At 41.6% G+C, this 21,166-nt stretch overlaps 1 protein-coding gene across 4 annotated transcripts in view; it reads right to left on the bottom strand.

The window, feature by feature from the left end:
* Positions 1-13,639, bottom strand: part of LOC118393094 (E3 ubiquitin-protein ligase DTX1-like) — a 56,249-nt gene extending 42,610 nt beyond the window's left edge. The window contains exons 1-2 of one of the 4 annotated variants that reach the window (XM_035785400.2): positions 13,267-13,639; positions 10,897-11,571 (exon numbers count right to left, since the gene is read on the bottom strand). In XM_035785400.2, the coding sequence (XP_035641293.1) occupies positions 10,897-11,155 (259 nt within the window). In that variant the 5' untranslated portion in view covers positions 11,156-11,571; positions 13,267-13,639. The other 3 variants (XM_035785399.2, XM_035785398.2, XM_052461434.1) reach the window with 3 other exon arrangements.
* Positions 13,640-21,166: the final 7,527 nt, after the last annotated feature.

The raw sequence follows: 21,166 nt of genomic DNA on the forward strand, positions 1-21,166 counted from the left end.
ACGATGCGAATATTGGATCGTGACTGAGACAACGTGGTTCAATATGGGTCCTGAGGGAAAACGAGGTGAGAGCCACAGCTGTAAATTGTATTAGAACTGGCAGTACTTTCCATTGATGTGATCTACACAAGGCAATGTCAAAAGAACAAACTAAAGTTCTGAAGGAACTTTAGCTGACTTCTAGTCAGAGTGAACAGGGGTGGGTGGAAAAGGAAAAAAGAGAATAGGGATAAAGAGAGAAACAGAGAGCGAGAGAGGGCAGGTCTGATCTGTGCACTTGCACCTTTACTCTCAGGCTCTCCCTATAAGTCCTCAGCTCCTCCAAGCACCCTTCTTATAGCCTTTTGCATGCTAAAAAATAATGGGTGTGCCTTAACTAAAACTCCTTTCAAATACGAGAGGGTAAAAGTGCTTTCGTGAGTTCATTTGGGAGCATACTGTAGCTTGTGATTCATCAAATCTACTCATCTCAGCTTTGGATGTAATGACGGTAAATCATGACACCAGTGTTAAAATGAAGGTAGGAACATTCTCTCTCACTCAACAATCTTAACACTGACATGGTCTTATCTAACCAGTGCATAGAATATCTGCTCAAAATAACCCCATTGTGTCAATCCACAACACACCTGCCTTGACAGGGAGGGCATCACACACACCAACCCCAGTAACGTTTTAATTTCACACAGTGACGCCTGACGGGCAACTCATACCTGACCTGTAGCACGTACATAGCAGGAATCCTTCACATAACTCCCTTCCACACATCACTGAAACGACCCACACACACACACGTAAAAAAAAAATAATAATAATAAATAAAAAAAACACATTGCTGCTGCCCCCCCCCCAACACACCTGCAGTACACACACTCAGCAAGATGCTGTCGACAGCAATAGAACCAAGACCGCAGTTACTGCCGGTTGTCATCTACACATGAAAATGGAAAGTGATGGCTTTCATTTTCTGTCTCTCTTTTTCCACCACAGGCAGTGTAGTAATCATCAACACGGTTTTAATTAGTCGACGAGGAGCGTGAGCACAGAGAAAGCAGGTCAGAAGAGAGCAGGTTCTCACGCCTACAATACCGAAACAAACAGGGAGTAGAAACAATGCACGACACTGGCCATAGCAATGGAATGGAGCCGCTCTGATTGACTACACACTAGAATGTCAGACCAGCAACCCACAATGTAGCCTACTGTAAATCTCACTCAGTAGCAGAAAAGTTATTAACTAAAGGCTACAGTGTTTCTGAAGAATATTGCGTTTATAAACAATTTATCTAAAAGGGTACATATACTCAGTGTACAAAATGTCATGCTGGTATAAAGGATTTGGAGACATGCGCAGGAATACACCCAAAACAAACATGTATACAAAACACTGGGATGTACCCAAACAAAAGAGCAAGGGTAAACCTCGTAGAAGGACACGTAAAACACAATGCACAAAACATGCAGTACAGGCTGCGACAACACATACGTACTCACACGACCAACGGACATGTGAACAGTAATCCACAGCCCAACGGGGAAACAAATGGCACATTTATACAAACACAATCAGTGAGGAATTGGAACCTGGTGTGCGTAATGACACAGTTCAGTGCAGCCTGAACTGTGGTGACGTTAACCTCCGGAACTGGTAAAGAGAATGAGCAGCAGTACCAGGGGGATCCGTGACACAAAACATTAGGAATACCTCTCTAATATTGAATTCAACCCCATTTTGCTCTCAGAACAACCTCGAATCTACGGGGCATGAATTCCACAATGTGACTAGAGTTCCACAGGAATGCTGGCCCATGTTGACGCCAACGCTTTCCACAGTTATGTCAAGTTGGCTGGATGTTTTTTGGGTGGTGGACCATTCTTGATACACATCGGAAAATGTTGAGCGTGAAAAACCCACCAGCGTTGCTGTTCTTGACACACTCAAACCGGTGTGCATGGCACTTACCACCATACCCCCGTTCAAAGGCACTTAAATCGTCACTCTCTGAATGGCACACATACACAATCCATGTCTCAATTGTCTCAAGGCTTAAAAATCCTTATTTAATCTGTCTCCTCCCCTTCATCTACACTGATTGAAGTGGATTTAACAAGTGACATCAATAAGGGATCATTGCTTTCACCTGGATTCACCTGGTCAGTCTATGTAATGGAAAGAGCAGGTGTTCCTAATGTTCTATACACTCAGTGGTACAGTATGCACATTCTATGTCTTTATAGTCATAGCATAACATGAAGTAGTCACAGGTTCAACATGTTGATTAGTCATAAGCTGCTGTGGAGTTTCAAGCGTGTTGATTTCCATGCTAAAATAGCATAGCACATTCATGTCTCATGGGATGAAATTAAAAACAACAGTGTTTGTGTGTCTAATGTCATGTTCTGCATATGTAACACTCATGTAGTGTTCCGTGTCAGTGTGTGATGCATAGATGGGGTTACTGGCTTCTCTACATTGGCTTTCCATCATCAGGAGAAAGAGAGAAATGGTGGAGATGCAGCACTGAGGTTATGCATGGCAGTGTGAACCCTTTCAGACTGGCAAGTGTCAGGGAGAGTGTTAGGGTATGATAGCGTTGGCTGATAAGCTCCTGTGTTGTACTATGGGAGTTGGTGGAGTGAAAGGGGATCAGTCCACAGCAGTGTTTAGGGTTTCAAACACCCCTCTGGGAAGGTAAATGGATCGATCCACGTTGGATATGAACTAACCCATTTCCAGCCTCCAGACAGGTATCCTTCCACACACACACACACACACACACACACACACACACACACACACACGCACGTACGGATGCACTTATGCAGGCACAAGTTGGTAAATCTTTTTTTTACACTTCACCACAGACTGGTATCTTCTCTTCACAAGCCAGCACAGAACCGAGATCTGTGTAATACCTGTGTTTAAAATGTCAGTAGCATGTAGATGTGCCTGGCAGGCTCATAGAGAGAGGGGCCCTGCTGCACAGGCTGTGGTGTGTGCTGCTGCCGCCATGCTTCACTGATTACAGGGAGAAGAAGAGTTAAAATAGAGCTGCTGCTGTCTCATTAGGGTAGTATGGGCTATGGGTTTGGTGTGTGTAGGTCTATGGTCTGGATCCTACCCATTGGCGGTCTGGGTTTGCCCAAAGCCACAAGAGACTGTCCAGATCCCGGACAGCGTGAAGAGAGAGAACACACACCACCCAAATGACAGAGCACTCACACTCAACCTGGCACACCATGGACACACAAGCATAACACAACACTGCTGTTTCCAGCCTCTAGCTCCATCCACAGCTGCAGTAGACAGAATCCCCACTGGCATATAAACCACGGTCTTCCCAAGGAAGAATACGAGGCCCTACAGCAGTCTGATTGATTGTGGTTTTGCACCTGTCCTTCACATAGCAAACATCCACTGTAAACAAATGTATTGAAAGCCATAAACAGAGCTGAGGCTACGGTTTCATGTAAATGGTGGCAGTGCATCAATATGGCATTGCCTCTCACCAGGGCCCTATATGAAGACAGATCAATAGGACAGCCATAGCTTGAGGAGCCTATCACAGTTTTTAGGAGGAGGAGAGGGTATCCCAGGATGTCGTCCGTCTGCACCTTTTGTGACAGTTTTATCCCAGCCGAGGGGGAAGGTAACACGGAGAATGCCACAATGAGGAGCGATAAACGTCAGGCCCAGCGCCATGGTAATGGCTGACAAACGGTTGGCTGGTTCCTCTCTCTATCTCAGCCACCCAGTCCTAGACACGTGCAGCTCTCTGTTATACTCTATAAGAGGGCACAATGACAGGAAGAGCAAAAAGAAAATTGCCCACGGCACTTCTTTAGGTGGGTTTGACAGGCAGCCATGCTAAGTTACTGCCTCTGTCACATTCACACCAGCTAATATGATTTCAATCCACATAGCAAAACATTATTGTTAGCCAATCCCGTGTCACCTCAGTGAGGTGATATTTTATGAAAAAGGAATAGACTGCACTAGCTGGTATGGGACACAGTCTTTTCACACCATTTCAACTGCTGGGCGGTGCTATACGTCACAGTGGGTGTGGGTTCTCAAAGTGTAACTTAAGGATTGTCTGATACGCGTCCACGTTCAACCGAGAACCCCCCTCCTAGGACCTCATTCAGAAATTAATGGTTTATACTGTACAATTGCACTTTCATTTTAATACAATTTTGCTTCATTTGAACTAACGATAGCTAGCTACTAAGTGACCAAAAGGCTTCTCAACAGCTTTTATCCCCAAGCCATAAGACTCCTGAACAGGTAATGAAATGGCTACCCAGACTATTTGCATTGTGTGTGTGTGTCCCCCGCCAACCCCTCTTTTACGCTGCTGCTACTCTCTATTTATCATCTATGCATAGTCCCTTTAACTATACATTCATGTACATATTACCTCAATTAGATTGATTAACCGGTGCCCCCGCACATTGACTCTGTACCGGTACCACCTGTATATAGCCTTGCTACTGTTATTTTCACTGTCATTTTAATGTTTATTTTTTCTTTACATACTGTATCTATTGTTTACATAATACCTTTTTTTAACTTAAAAATCGCACTGTTGGTTAGGGCTTGCAAGTAAGCATTTCACTGTAAGGTCTACCTACACCTGTTGTATTCGGCATACGTGACAAATACACTTTGACTTGATTTAAAGTGGCTGGACCAGTTTTCCCAAAAGTGAACGATGTGTAACGTCATGTTTTGCTTGCTAGCCAACCAACAACATCAATGCCGCTACCAAGACAATCTACTAAGATTACCTGAATAGAATATATGAAACTGATCATGACTAGACTTCATCTATACTGAACAATAATATAATTGCAACATGTAAAGTGTTGGTCCCATGTTTCATGAGCTGAAATAAAATATCTCAGAAATGTTCAATATGAACAAAAAGCTTTTTTCTCTCAAATCCCTGTTGGTGAGCATTTCTCCTTTGCCAAGATAATCTATCCACATGACAGGTGGGGCATATCAAGAAGCTGATTAAACAGCATGATTATTACACAGGTGCACCTTGTGTTGGGGACAATAAAAGGCCACTCTAAAAAACACAATGCCACTGACGTCTCAAGTTTTGAGGGAGCATGCAATTGGCATGCTGCCTGCAGGAATGTTCACCAGAGCTGCCAGAGAACTGAATGTTAATTTCGCTACCAACGTTGTTTTATAGAATTTGGCAATACAACCGCAGACCACGTGTAACCATGCCAGCCCAGGACCTCCAAATTTGGCTTCTTCACCTGCGGGGTCGTCTGAGACCAGCAACCCGGACAGCTGATGAAACTGTGGGTTTGCACAACCAAAGAACTTTGCTATCAGAAACCGTCTCAGGGAAGCTCATCTGCATGCTTGTTGTCCTCACCAGGGTCTTGACCTGACTGCAGTTTGGCATCGTAACAGACTTCAGTGGGTAAATGCGCTCCGATGGCCAATGGCATGCTGGAGAAGTGTGCTCTTCACAGATGAATCCCTGCTTCAATTGTACCGGTCAGATAGCAGACAGCGTATATGGCGTCGTGTGGGCAAGCGGTTTGCTGATGTCAACGTTGCAGTACCCCATGGTGGTAGTGGGATTACTGAATGGGCAGGCATCAGCTACGGACAACGACCACAATTGCATTTTATCGATGGCACTTTGAATGCCCAGAGATACTGTGATGAGATCCTGAGTCCCATTGTCATGCAATTAATCCACTGCCATCACCTCATTTTTAAGCATGATACTGCACGGTCCATGTTGCAAGGCTCTGTGAACAATTCCTAGAAGCTGAAAATGTCCCAGTTCTTCCATGGCCTGAAGACTCACCAGACGTCACCCACTGAGCATGTTTGGGATGCTCTGGATTGACGTGTACGACAGTGTGTTCAAGTTCCCGCCAATATCCAGCAACTTCGTACAGCCATTGAAGAGGAGTGGGACAACATTCCACAATCAACAGCCTGATAAACTCTATGCAAAGGAGATGCGCCTCGCTGCATGAGGCAAATGGTGGTCTCAGCAGATACTGACTAGTTTTCTGATCTAAGCCCCTACCTTTTTTTTTTAAAGGTATCTGTGACCAACAGATGAATATCTATATTCCCAGTCATGTGAAATCCATAGGTTATGGCCTAATTAATTTAAATTGACTGATTTTATTATATGAACTGTAACTCAGTAAAATCTTTGAAAATGTTGCATGATGCATTTATATTTTTGTTCAGTGCAATTTCACTGCGATTGGTTAGTCAACATGCAATAATACCTGTATACTGTCACTCACTGAGTTATTTGCATTGCTGGCTTCATTAAAAACTGTTAATCTGATGGAATTTGGATGTCCTTGGTTTTATTGATTTTTTTCAAGGGCCTATACGTGAGGCCAACTTTACCATATTATCCTGGAGGCATACTTATACACCCAGTCTAATTAATTTGCGTGCATGATATCTCTTAACTTTAAACATTGCGAAATTTGGATACAATATAATTTGTTTCAATTCTGTGGCTGAATGAAAAAGCAAACGTAATGTGAATTCAGTGATTACATTTGTTTACTCATCTTTGTGGCTTCCTGATGAAACAGTAACACCAATTAGCCTGCTGTAGATAGAGTACAGGTTGGCTTAGCCTATGGGTAGAATAGATTCCAAGATCCGGACAGCAGCTCGTTCTCGGCACTGTGACATCGCCCGCATGTATGCATACTCTCCCTCAACACACTGCGACGGCAGATACATCTAAAACTCAAATAAGAAGAACGCTTTGATAATCTTAGGCAAACACACTCATAACTCAGACGCAAACGTGTCCAATAAACAGAAGCAACAGAGGTAGGCGGATGAACACCTCAGTGGAATACATTTGGAAGCTCAATGACCAAACAACCTAAAGGATGAATGAAAAGCCTAGTACGTTACGGTTGATTTTTGCTGGGATTGTAACCTTAGAGATATTCTTAGAAATAGAGGATAGAGATATCCAATAAATATTCAGTACATAAACCTATCTACTAACTAGGTAGAGTGAAATGTCGCTTTGCTCATCATAAATGATTGATAGGTTTGTCACCACTGTGAGTACAATAAGATGAACCATGAAAATACCACATCAAAACCAATCATGAAAACGATTTATTGTTCACTATTTTTTTTTTTTTACAGAAAATATCATTTGTCCTTTTTTTATGGCGATGGAGAGAGTGGCGATTAGAGCAGTTGCTTGCTCCCTTGACTAATGCTCCGCTGTCTCAGCAAGGTCATGACATTAAAACTGTAGCATAGAAGAGGAGGGAATAGAAGTGGAACTGACAGCGTTTTCGAAACATGAAATCGTATTAAAAATCCATTCATATACACCCCCAGGAAGAATATGACACTTTTTAAAAACATTTTCTGACAAGCGAGCCCTTTTTCACAAAATCATAGAATGTTTGGGAATAATGTAGATTAAGGCATTTGTGAAAATTCTATAGCGATATAGAGTGGGAAAATGGCTGTGTGTTTGGACAATTTATAGATACAGCAACAAATAAAACCTAAACAACATGTCTTGTCCAGGCCCGGAGTCTACACAGACCAGTGCGCCATAGCCAATCAGAGCTCAACAGACCTTTATGCAAATAACTATTTGCCACACGGGCCTGCCATCATTCACTTTAAACTGGACTGTGTGTTTACAGGCAGTAACAAAAGCGCGACTTTAGATCACTAGAACAAACGCATTCGCCGTGAATGGATTTCTGAAAATATGTAAATACCATGGGAGTCTTAGATTTGGGAACTTCAAAATTGCACTGTTAAACGGTGGGGAATAAAATGCTTGTCCCAACCCACATTTTGACAACTGACTGGGAACTTGCCTGCCCGCCCATTTGATCGATACCAAATACATTTGATTGACAACTAAGGGTGCGTTCGTAAATTGCCTCCAGTGTGCTTTGAGTCGTTCGTAAATTCAGAGCGTTGTCAAATTGTCTGTTTGTAAATTCAGAGCGTTTCGCGCTCCGAGTGTTCAGAGTGCGCACTGCACTATGACGCGGGACGCTCTGTCAGAGGAGTAGGGTTGATCCGAGCGTTCCTCCCAAAGGTAGTCAAGCTAACTTGCTAAAGTTGGCTAGCTTGCTAACTACTTCCAGACACTAATGAGAGAACACCTAACTCTGACCATTTTACTCACCCTAGCAGAGCTAGTTCGGCTATTTACATGTTATCTAGAGCATTAGTGACTAACACTGCTGCTGGCAACAATTTAAAATCCGTCATATTCAGCGAGTGTTGCGCGTCTGTAAATTCATCAGTTATTATGCGCTCTCTGGCGCACAGACGAGAGTGATCTGAAAACGGAGTAGATCGGCAGAGTGAATTTACGAACACAAGCGATATGCTGACTGGATAACAGTTGTTCATGTTCAGTATAGCTAGTTAGCTAGCAAACCGATTCACATTTCTTGCTAGCTAACCAAATTACACCTGCATCTCTAGCTGTAGCCACAGAAACAAGATATGAGGGGGGAAAGTCGGTCACTCAACCACTCCTCCAATGACATTTAATTAATGGGACCCCATGAGTCAATACATGTTATAATCACCTATGACAGTGATTATAGCTGTGAGTCTTTCTGGGTAAGTCAAACCTGGATTGTACAATATTTGCCCGCTATTTTTTATTTTTTATTCTTCAAGCTCTGTCATGTTGGTTGTTGATCATTGCTAGACAGCCATTTAAGTGTTGCCAGGGATTTTCAAGACGATTTAAATCAAAACTGTAACAAGGCCACTCATGAAGATTCAATGTCGTCTTGGTACGTAACTCCAGTGGATATCTGGCCTTGTGTTTAGGTGATTGTCCTGCTGAAAGGTGGATTTGTCTCCCAGTGTATGTTGGAAAGAAGATTGAACCAGGTTTTCCTCTATGACTTTGCATGTGCTTAGCTCTATTCCTTCCTAGTCCTTGCTGATGACAAGCATACCCATAACATGATGCATCCACCACCATGCTTCAAAATATGAAGAGTGGTACTCAGTGATGTGTTATATTTGCCCAAAACATAATGCTTTGTATTCAGGACAAAAAGTTAAGTTCTTTGCCACATTCTTAGCAATATTACTTTAGTGCCTTATTGCAAACAGGATGCATGTTTTGGAATATTTTTATTCTGTACATGCTTCCTTCTTTTCACTCTGTCATTTAGGTTAGTATTGTAGAGTAACAACAATGTTTTTCATCCATCCTCACAGCAATTTAACTCTAACTGGTTTCAAATCACCATTGGTCTCCTGAGCAGTTTCTTTTCTCTCCATTAACTAAGTTAGGAAAGATGTAAGATTTTATGTATGATAAAAAAAAATTCAATGCAAAACATCCACATACAAGCGACAACATACAGATGCACACAAACATCCACAACATCACCCATGCCCAGACCCACCTGCTCACACCATCTCCAGCGCCCGTATCACTCTCCACCACATGGCCTCAAACTGCACCATTTTGTTTCTCTCCGTCGCCCACATACTTTCAACATTTAGATAATAAAGCATTTGACCTTTCCATTGTGTTAACGATGGCGGATTGGTTGATTTACAGTTAAGTATATAGGTTTTCTCAAGATGACAAGAAAAGTATTTGTCAAACCCATTGGGTAGCTCACTGCACCCTCATATGCTATGTCTTGAAATATGCAGACAGACAGATTAAAATTATATTTACATTGTACTACTTCTGACAGCCAACTTTCTAACTCAGCCCATAACTTCTGGATTTTATAGCATTCCTAGAAGGCATGGATTATTGAGTCATTATTCGTTTTATACTTCCGTTGTGCTGTAGAATTTGTGAATTGTGTAAATTCCATACATTAGTTTATACTGGATTAAGCGTACATGAAATTACATAACTGTCATTTCATTAGTTATGTTCCAACATTCCCTCCAATATCAGTTATTTTTACGTTTTGGTTCCAGTAGCTTATATTTTTCTCAAAGAGTTTCAGTTGGAAAGGCTCTCTGCAATGTTTTCTATATAAATATATATCTTACCTACCATATTAATATATGTTCTGAATCAAATAGGGTTCCCTCAAGATTACTCTGATGTCCAAAAGATTAAAATCGAAATGTCTTAATATGAAACTTAAGTTGCATGTATTTGAAAATATCTACAATGGTCAGTCCAAAATTGCTTTTTAAATCTGTCATGGAAATAAATTAATTTCCTTTTACCAAAGGAATGTTCAATGTCTTCTTTAAAAAAAATGTTACCCATCTACCAGTAGGTGTCCTTCTTTGCAAGGTATTGGAAAACCGCCCTGGTCTTTGTCGTTTAATCTGTGCGTGAAAGTCACTGCTCGACTGAGGGACCTTACAGATCATCGTGTGTGGGGGGTCCAGAGATGGGGTAGTCATTCAAAAATCTTGTTTGTTAGAGTTAATCCATGCAAATTATTGTCTGACTTGTTGAGCACATTTTTACTCCTGAAGTTATTTAGGCTTGCCAAAACAAAGTGGTTGAATAGTTATTGGCTCAAGACTTTTCAGCTTTTCATTTTTTATTAATTTGTACAAATTTCTAAAACCATAATTCCACTGATTTTATAGAGTCGTGTGTAGATCAGTAACACAATACCTGCATGTAATCCATTTTAAATTCAGGCTGTAACAACAAAATATGGAAAAAATCAAGGGGTGTGAATACTTTCTGAAGGCACTGTAAATAATATGTACTGCATGCTGTGGCATGGACTGCACCTTTTACATTGTTCATCTATTCAACCATTGAAATTCATAAATAATAAATAGTTAAATAGTTATCATTGTCTGTAACCACTGTATGTATCACATGATGATGAACTACACAGTGGTTCTTGAATGGTTCTTACCTGTGTCCTGTCTGAACTGGTGCATGGACTGCAGGTCTATGACGTAAGGGGCAAGTTGGGCATCCACCTGTCCAAGGACCACAGTCCCCCGCGCATCCCCCTTCAGTACATTCTCTATGTGGTGGCAAGTTGTCACGTTGTAGGGCCGCCAGCGCCCATGTTCATTCAGCCACTCCCACACCACCACCCGGGCCAGGTTCTGAGGGGGGTACCCCAGCCCGTTGACTGACACCAGCACCCCAGAGCCTGGCCTTGCCATTGTCCCACTATGGTAATCGTGGTTCAGCCACTCCTACTACAGCACAAGAAGACCACTGCTAGCCAGCAGGTCACCAGAGATGCCCACACATTTCTTCTTTTTTAAAACAACAATTACAACTGTGAGGTCAGCAGTCACTCTGATAGTTCTCAGTCAAATGGTGTTGTTTCCAGGACACAGGTCCGGTGGAGTCTTCGGATTCACTCAAGAAACTCACTGTCTTACTGAAGGGGTTTTCTTCACTGCAGTTTTGACTTCTTTGATCAGCGTCTTTTTAAAATGCCAAAAGCAGCAAGGCTCCCTCCTCTTGTGGCATGATGTGTTTGAAGTGGCTGAAGATGTTGATGAGCTTTGCAAAAGTATACAGCCGGAGCAGTCTCAGAAAACCCCAGCAGAATGAACATGGGATATACACTCTAAATCAGACAGGAGACAGGAATGTACATGTGACACCAACCAGATTGAAAATGCACAATGGTAGAATTGGTCCTGAGTTTAAAAAAATAAAGAAATCTCACCATGTCTTTTAACTAAAGGGGAAAAATGGCAACAATAACCATATTAAACAGATTACCATTTAAATTCATTCATAGGATACCATCAACCCTTGCAATGTTATTACCCCATAATAAGCATGCTGCTGCAGGAGCATAAATTCTTTGCGTAGTGATTTCTAAGTAGTATGGTGACACAATTTCTCTTGTGAGCATATTTATCACCTGCAGGGTTTCACAAACTCGGTCCTGGGGCCTCATGGGTGGACGTTTTGGTTTTTGCCCTAGCACACGTCAAACTCATTCCACGGAGGATCGGGTGTCTGCGGGTTTTCGCTCCTCTCCTGTAATTGATTGATGAATAAGGAACTCCCCTCACCTGGTTGTCTAGGTCTTAATTCAAGGCAAAACCAAAAGACACAAGGCCCTCCATGGAATGAGTTTGACACCCCTCCTCTAGCACTACACAACTGCTTTAAATAATCAACTCACTATCCATTTTTTTCTCTAGCACTACACAGCTGCTTTAAATAATCAACTCACTATCCATTTTTTCTCTAGCACTACACAGCTGCTTTAAATAATCAACTCACTCCATTTTTTCTCTAGCACTACACAGCTGATTAAAATAATCAACTCATCATGAAAATTAGATGATCTGAATCAGCTGTGAAGTGCTAGGGCAAAAACCAAAACGTTCACGCCTGGGAGGCCCCAGGACCAAGTTTGGGAAACCCTGATCAAAGGCAAGGTAAGGATGATTGGAGTCAATCATGCCATGGATGTAGCCTACACAAAGCAAAACCATAGGCCTGGGGATGAAGATAGTAATACCATGTCTTGGCAATACTGGACAATCATGATCCACACACTTCCCATCGCGTAGAAGGGGTGGGGGTGGTTTGGGATTTAATTACTTCAGTTTATTTATACATAATTTACAATTATGTGCACGATATTCCTCAATGGTATACAATATGACCGAGATCTCTACACCGACATTTTGCATTCCTGTTCACCTTTCAAGCGTCTGTGTTGAATATAATTATAGCCTAATCCAAAACATAGTACTGAGATCTTAATTCTAAATTTAAAAAAATCTAGGCTATAGACGTTAAAGCACAATTTTCACCGGACTCGATAAACTATTGTAATAATCGAGGTTAATTGTTCTAATCTAGTGGAGTTTGCATTGACATATTCATGCAAAAATAAACACAGGTGCAAAATCAAATCATAGGTTGTGATCTAGGCTATAACGCAGGCATACTTACAAATGTCTTCTATTATGCAGGACAGACGCGTTATTCAAGGCTGTAATATTTCCATCCGTAAAATTACAAATAAAAATGCATTTCAGATTATAGATACCCTCATAATCAAGCAGAGCCTCGTTATTTCCAATTCTTTGCTATGTTTCATTTTTTTCATCTAGGTTTATCGAAACTCCGACAGTCCGCTATGGATAAACAATAAAACGCATGCCCCAATGAATCATCCGAACGTTAGAGGTGCAGAACCATTCTTGCTGTAGGACTGTTCTGGTGTTTTCCCCTTTCATGTATTAAATGAATTCGCTTACACACTGAACATGCAAAGTGGTCCAAAATTACTCACAAAGGTCCACGAGCACCTGTAATGGAAATCTCTACGGTCCTCTTGGCTACACGCGTAATCGCGTAGAGTTGTGGAAAATTCAGAGGATGTTGCGTCGCTGAAGTGAAAATGAGACGACGGTGAACAGTCTATTCTAAAAACAGCAACATATTGGTAACATGTAAAGGAATTAAATCAACTATATAAGCCTATTTATTCAACACATTTTTAAAATCATTGCATGAAATGGGTCATCTTCAACGCTTTGATCTGAGGGCTTCCGGTGAATTTCATTAGGCTATATACGGTAGACCCAAGCCGACAATGGGAGAAAAGCCTACGCGGTGTGCACATAACAGCACACTGGACTGTTGCTCCACAACCCTCAGTAGCATCGTTGTGGGAAGCGACACAAGAGACAAGATAGGATATAGGCTATAGAGAGATAGGCCCAACAGAAAGACCAGTCTCGCGGCAGCGGATACTTCTACGTATGACTTGAGTTATGAATTTGACATTATTATAGTGTAGCGAACCGTGTCTAGGTAAGTCTGTTACGACCTCCCCTCAATACTTATTGAAGGAGCCGTTTGCAAAGATTGCTACATTGGTGGGATGGGGCCACCAGAGAGGTGTGCACACGTGAGTGAATTTGTATAGTGCAGTGTGAGGGACTTGGTCTAGGCCAAATCCCAATTTGAGCCCTATATACTTGTAGAGATTTGACTGTGTCCCAGAGTGTTGAAATAGGATCAGTTTTGCCTTTAAGGTCATAATTAATAAGGTTAGGCAATAGGGACAGGAGGGGACCTGATCCTAGATCAGCACTTGTGGTAAAGTTGCCTTCCGCCTCTCTCTCTCTCTCTCTTATATATATACTGCTCAAAAAAATAAAGGGAACACTAAAATAACACATCCTAGATCTGAATGAATGAAATATTCTTATTGAATGTTTTTTTTTCTTTACATAGTTGAATGTGCTGACAACAAAATCACACAAATGATCAATGGAAATCAAATTTATCAACCCATGGAGGTCTGGATTTGGAGTCACACTCAAAATTAAAGTGGAAAACCACACTACAGGCTGATCCAATTTTGATGTAATGTCCTTAAAACAAGTCAAAATGAGGCTCAGTAGTGTGTGTGGCCTCCACGTGCCTGTATGACCTCCCTACAACATGGACTAAAGCATCCGCCAACTCCTGGACAGTGTGGTGCAACGTGGCGTTGGTGGCGTTGGTGGATGGAGATGATGATGATGTGCTCAATTGGATTCAGGTCTGGGGAACGGGCGGGCCAGTCCATAGCATCAATGCCTTCCTCTTGCAGGAACTGCTGACACATTCCAGCCACATGAGGTCTAGCATTGTCTTGCATTAGGAGGAACCCAGGGCCAAACATACCAGCATATGGTCTCACAAGGGGTCTGAGGATCTCATCTCGGTACCTAATGGCAGTCAGGCTACCTCTGGCGAGCACATGGAGGGCTGTGCGGCCCCCCAAAGAAATGCCACCCCACACCATGACTGACCCACCGCCAAACCGGTCATGCTGGAGGATGTTGCAGGCAGCAGAACGTTCTCCACGGCGTCTCCAGACTCTGTTACATCTGTCACATGTGCTCAGGGTGAACCTGCTTTCATCTGTGAAGAGCACAGGGCACCAGTGGCGAATTTGCCAATCTTGGTGTTCTCTGGCAAATACCAAATGTTACATTGTGTTGTTTAAGTGTTCCTTTTATTTTTTTGAGCAGTATATATATATATATATATATATATATATATATTAGTGTAACCTACTACAGTCTGCACTAAGAGGTCTGGACCTCTATGTCAGGAGGTAGTCCTGTACTTGTTCTGTAACTCCATAGTTACATGGTTCAAGCCCTGCTCTGCCTGTGTCTCCTCAATCACTATGCCTATTTGTTCTATCCCTGTATGCTGTATTTAGTCTTTTGATATAAATATTTGGCATTGACAGTCTGTACTGATAGTATAGTGCCATCTTGTGTCTCGATATGGAAATGTAGGCTATAGGTAAGAAATGCAATTATGCCCACAATTGTATTCATCCCATAAGCTGTCTCTCCGCATCTTTCAACCTATGATACAATATGATAACATAAATAATGCAAACAGTAAACATGTCGTCATCCTCCACTAATGATATTTTAGGTAATTACTATTAGCTCCCACCTTGGCCCAATCAGTGTAATTTTGCAAATGCCAGATCACTATAACAAGACGCGTAATTCACCCAGGTTTCATCAAAAATCAGGCCCGTACTGTCTGAGATATCGCGTGTGACGAACGTACTGACAGATTCACAGTCCCTTCCCAATTTCATCGTAGGGGACAATAAAATACATGAGAATTGAGGTATTTGAGGTACAGTTGAAGTTGGAAGTTTACATACACTTAGGTTGGAGTCATTAAAACTCGTTTTTCAACCACTCCACACATTTCTTGTTAACTAACTAACTAACTATAGTTTTGGCAAGTCGGTTAATAATTAATGATTTTTTTCAACAATTGTTTACAGACAGATTATATCACTTAATTCACTGTATCACAATTCCAGTTTACATACACTAAGTTGACTGTGCCTTTAAACTGCTTGGAAAATTCCAGAAAATAATGTCATTTAGAAGCTTCTGATAGGGTAATTGACATAATTTGAGTCAATTGGAGGTGTACCTGTGGATGTATTTCAAGGCCTACCTTCAAACTCAGTGCCTTTTTGCTTATCATGGGAAAATCAAAAGAAATCAGCCAAGACCTCAGAAAAACAATTGTAGACCACCACAAGTCTGGTTTATCATTGGGAGCAATTTCCAAATGCCTGAAGGTACCACATTTATCTGTACAAACAATAGTACGCAAGTATAAACACCATGAGATTACGCAGCCATCATACTGCTCAGGAAGGACACGCGTTCTGTCTCCTAGAGATGAACGTACTTTGGTGCGAAAAGTGCAAATCAATCCCAGAACAACAGCAAAGGGCCCTGTGAAGATGCTGGAGGAAACAGGTACAAAAGTGTATATACAGTGCCTTGCGAAAGTATTCGGCCCCCTTGAACTTTGCAACCTTTTGCCACATTTCAGGCTTCAAACATAAAGATATAAAACTGTATTTTTTTGTGAAGAATCAACAACAAGTGGGACACAATCATGAAGTGAAACAACATTTATTGGATATTTCAAACTTTTTTAACAAAGCAAAAACTGAAATTGGGCGTGCAAAATTATTCAGCCCCTTTACTTTCAGTGCAGCAAACTCTCTCCAGAAGTTCAGTGAGGATCTCTGAATGATCCAATGTTGACCTAAATGACTAATGATGATAAATACAATCCACCTGTGTGTAATCAAGTCTCCGTATAAATGCACCTGCACTGTGATAGTCTCAGAGGTCCGTTAAAAGCGCAGAGAGCATCATGAAGAACAAGGAACACACCAGGCAGGTCCGAGATACTGTTGTGAAGAAGTTTAAAGCCGGATTTGGATACAAAAATATTTCCCAAGCTTTAACATCCCAAGGAGCACTGTGCAAGCGATAATATTGAAATGGAAGGAGTATCAGACCACTGCAAATCTACCAAAACCTGGCCGTCCCTCTAAACTTTCAGCTCATACAAGGAGAAGACTGATCAGAGATGCAGCCAAGAGGCCAATGATCACTCTGGATGAACTGCAGAGATCTACAGCTGGGTGGGAGACTCTGTCCATAGGACAACAATCAGTCGTATATTGCACAAATCTGGCCTTTATGGAAGTGGCAAGAAGAAAGCCATTTCTTAAAGATATCCATACAAAGTGTTGTTTAAACTTTGCCCACAAGCCACCTGGGAGACACACCAAACATGTGGAAGAAGGTGCTCTGGTCAGATGAAACCAAAATTGAACTTTTTGGCAACAATGCAAAACGTTATGTTTGGCGTAAAAGCAACGCAGCTCATCACCCTGAACACATCATCCCCACTGTCAAACATGGTGGTGGCAGCATCATGGTTTGGGCCTGCTTTTCTTCAGCAGGGACAGGGAAGATGGTTAAAATTGATGGGAAGATGGATGGAGCCAAATACAGGACCATTCTGGAAAACCTGATGGAGTCTGCAAAAGACCTGAGACTGGGACGGAGATTTGTCTTCCAACAAGACAATGATCCAAAACATAAAGCAAAATCTACAATGGAATGGTTCAAAAATAAACATATTCAGGTGTTAGAATGGCCAAGTCAAAGTCCAGACCTGAATCCAATCGTGAATCTGTGGAAAGAACTGAAAACTGCTGTTCACAAATGCTCTCCATCCAACCTCGAGCTGTTTTGCAGGGAGGAATGGGAAAAAAATTTCAGTCTCTCGATGTGCAAAACTGATAGACATACCCCAAGCGACTTACAGCTGTAATCGCAGCAAAAGGTGGCGCTACAAAGTATTAACTTAAGGGGGCTGAATAATTTTGCACGCCCAATTTTTCAGTTTTTGATTTGTTAAAAAAGTTTGAAATATCCAATAAATGTCGTTCCATTTCATGATTGTGTCCCACTTGTTGTTGATTCTTCACAAAAAAATACAGTTTTATATCTTTATGTTTGAAGCCTGAAATGTGGCAAAAGGTCGCAAAGTTCAAGGGGGCCGAATACTTTCGCAAGGCACTGTATATCCACAGTAAAATAAGCCCTATATTGAAATAACCTGAAAGGCACCTCCGCAAGGAAGAAGCCGCTGCTCCAAAACACCATTTAAAAGCCAGACTACAGTTTGCAACTGTGTACATGGGGACAAATATTGTACTTTTTGGAGAAATATCCTCTCGTCTGATGAAACAAAAATAAAACTGTTTGGCCATAATGACCATCGTTATGTTTGGAGGAAAGAGGGGGAGGCTTGCAAGCTGAAGAACACAATCCCAACCGTGAAGCACGGGGGTGGCAGGATCATGTTGTGGGGGTGCTTTGCTGCAGGAGGGACTGGTGCACTTCACAAAATAGATGGCATCATGAGGATGGAAAATTATGTGGATATATTGAAGCGACATCAGTCAGGAAGTTAAAGCTTGGTCGCAAATGGGTCTTCCAAATGGACAATGACCCCAAGCATACTTCCAAAATGGCTTAAGGACAACAAATTCAAGGTATTGGAGTGGCCATCACAAAGCCCTGACCTCAATCATATAGAAAAGTTGTGGGCAGAACTGAAAAAGCGTGTGCGAGCAAGGAGGCCTACAAACCTGACTCAGTTACACCAGCTCTGTCAGGAGGAATGGGCCAAAATTCACTCAACTTATTGTGGGAAGCTTGTGGAAGGCTACCCGAAACGTTTAACCCAAGTTTAACTATTTAAAGGCAATGCTACCAAATACTAATTGAGTGTATGTAAACTTCTGACCGACTGGGATTGTGATGAAATAAATAAAAGCTGAAATAAATCATTCTCTCAACTGTTATTCTGACATTTCACATTCTTAAAATGAAGTGTTGATCCTAACTGACTGATGACAGGGAATTTTTACTAGGATTAAATGTCAGGAATTGAGTTTTTGGCTAAGGTGTATTTAAACTTCTGTCTTCAACTTTAGATATGTACATGAAGGCAGGGTAAAGTGACTGGGCATCAGGATGGATAATAGTAAGAGGGAAAAAAGGCAACAGTAAACATGTAGTCCCCCACAAATGATGCAGCACCCCTCTTGGGTCAATCAGTGTAATTTTGTAAAATTGCTAAATCTGTCATTCACCGAAGAAAACCAGTGGTGCCTGAGATATTGTGTGACTAATGTACGTACAGTTGATTACTATACAGCACCCCTTGGGCCAATCAGTGTAATTTTGTATATAGTGGATCCATATGGCAGGATGCATCATTCACCCAAGTTTAGTCTAAATTGGGCCTGTGGCGTCTGAGAATTCGCATGGTTAGCTCGACTCATATCCCTGAGCATCACTCACGTCAAACAGATCAAGATATACATTTGTGCCTGTTATAGCGCCACTGTGTGGTTGATATGAATGTTCTTTAAAAATTCATGGATTCGTTGACAATGTCACTAAAACGATGTGTGCTTCCATGTGGCAGAAGTTAGCCTGTTGTGATTCTGGATGGCCAGATTGCTAGCGAGAATGATTGTATACATCAATGAGGTCGCTCTTGCTGCTGGTGAGTCTCTGATCCACCTCTACGCAGACAACACCATTCTGTATACTTCTGGCCCTTCTTTGGACACTGTGTTAACCCTCCAGGCAAGCTTCAATGCCATACAACTCTCCTTCCGTGGCCTCCAATTGTTCTTAAATACAAGTAAAACTAAATGCATGCTCTTCAACCGATCGCTACCTGCACCTACCCGCCTGTCCAACATCACTACTCTGGACGGCTCTGACTTAGAATACGTGGACAACTACAAATACTTAGGTGTCTGGTTAGACTGTAAACTCTCCTTCCAGACCCATATCAAACATCTCCAATCCAAAGTTAAATCTAGAATTGGCTTCCTATTTCGCAACAAAGCATCCTTCACTCATGCTGCCAAACATACCCTTGTAAAACTGATCATCCTACCAATCCTCGACTTTGGCGATGTCATTTACAAAATAGCCTTCAATACCCTACTCAACAAATTGGATGCAGTCTATCACAGTGCCATCCGTTTTGTCACCAAAGCCCCATATACTACCCACCATTGCGACCCGTACGCTCTCGTTGGCTGGCCCTCGCTTCATACTCGTCGCCAAACCCACTGGCTCCATGTCATCTACAAGACCCTGCTAGGTAAAGTCCCCCCGTATCTCAGCTCGCTGGTCACCATAGCATCTCCCACCTGTAGCACACGCTCCAGCAGGTATATCTCTCTAGTCACCCCCAAAACCAATTCTTTCTTTGGCCGCCTCTCCTTCCAGTTCTCTGCTGCCAATGACTGGAACGAACTACAAAAATCTCTGAAACTGGAAACACTTATCTCCCTCACTAGCTTTAAGCACCAACTGTCAGAGCAGCTCACAGATTACTGCACCTGTACATAGCCCACCTATAATTTAGCCCAAACAACTACCTCTTTCCCTACTGTATTTAATTAATTTATTTATTTTGCTCCTTTGCACCCCATTATTTTTATTTCTACTTTGCACATTCTTCCATTGCAAATCTACCATTCCAGTGTTTTACTTGCTATATTGTATTTACTTTGCCACCATGGCCTTTTTTTGCCTTTACCTCCCTTCTCACCTCATTTGCTCACATCATATATAGACTTGTTTATACTGTATTATTGACTCTATGTTTGTTTTACTCCATGTGTAACTCTGTGTCGTTGTATCTGTCGAACTGCTTTGCTTTATCTTGGCCAGGTCGCAATTGTAAATTAGAACTTGTTCTCAACTTGCCTACCTGGTTAAATAAAGGTGAAATAAAATAAAATAAAATAAAAATGAAAATGAAAAGAAACTGCCATGTGTGGAAACGTAAGTAGTTAGTTTCATCTTGTTATTGATACCATGTCTTGTTTTAAGGTGTTTTGACTGATTTCATGTCAATGCTAATAAACATTGGAGACTAAATATAGTTTCCATGCTGTCAACAATCTAAGCCAACCCTGTCCGTTTTGCCTCTTAGTTCCACACGCCTCGGTTTTGTTGCTAAACAACCAACCTGTCTATGTTGAGTCTTGTAACCAAATTGTGTTACAATACGAATATCCTTGATTGATTTATATGCATTTATGTGGCAGACCACACCTATGTGAAGGGTTTTTGGTCGATATGTTGCTTTTGGTACTAGTCTGGAAAATATTGCTTTGAGAGACCTTTGGCCCTAGAACCACATATGGAGAGATTTCAGTGCCAACAGAAATTGTATTTGATATTTATAATTTGTATGAGGATATTGAATTTTCAATATAAAATTTTAGAATGTTTAATTCA

This window comes from Oncorhynchus keta, chromosome 14, assembly GCF_023373465.1.
Source record: "Oncorhynchus keta strain PuntledgeMale-10-30-2019 chromosome 14, Oket_V2, whole genome shotgun sequence".
Taxonomy (NCBI): domain Eukaryota; kingdom Metazoa; phylum Chordata; class Actinopteri; order Salmoniformes; family Salmonidae; genus Oncorhynchus; species Oncorhynchus keta.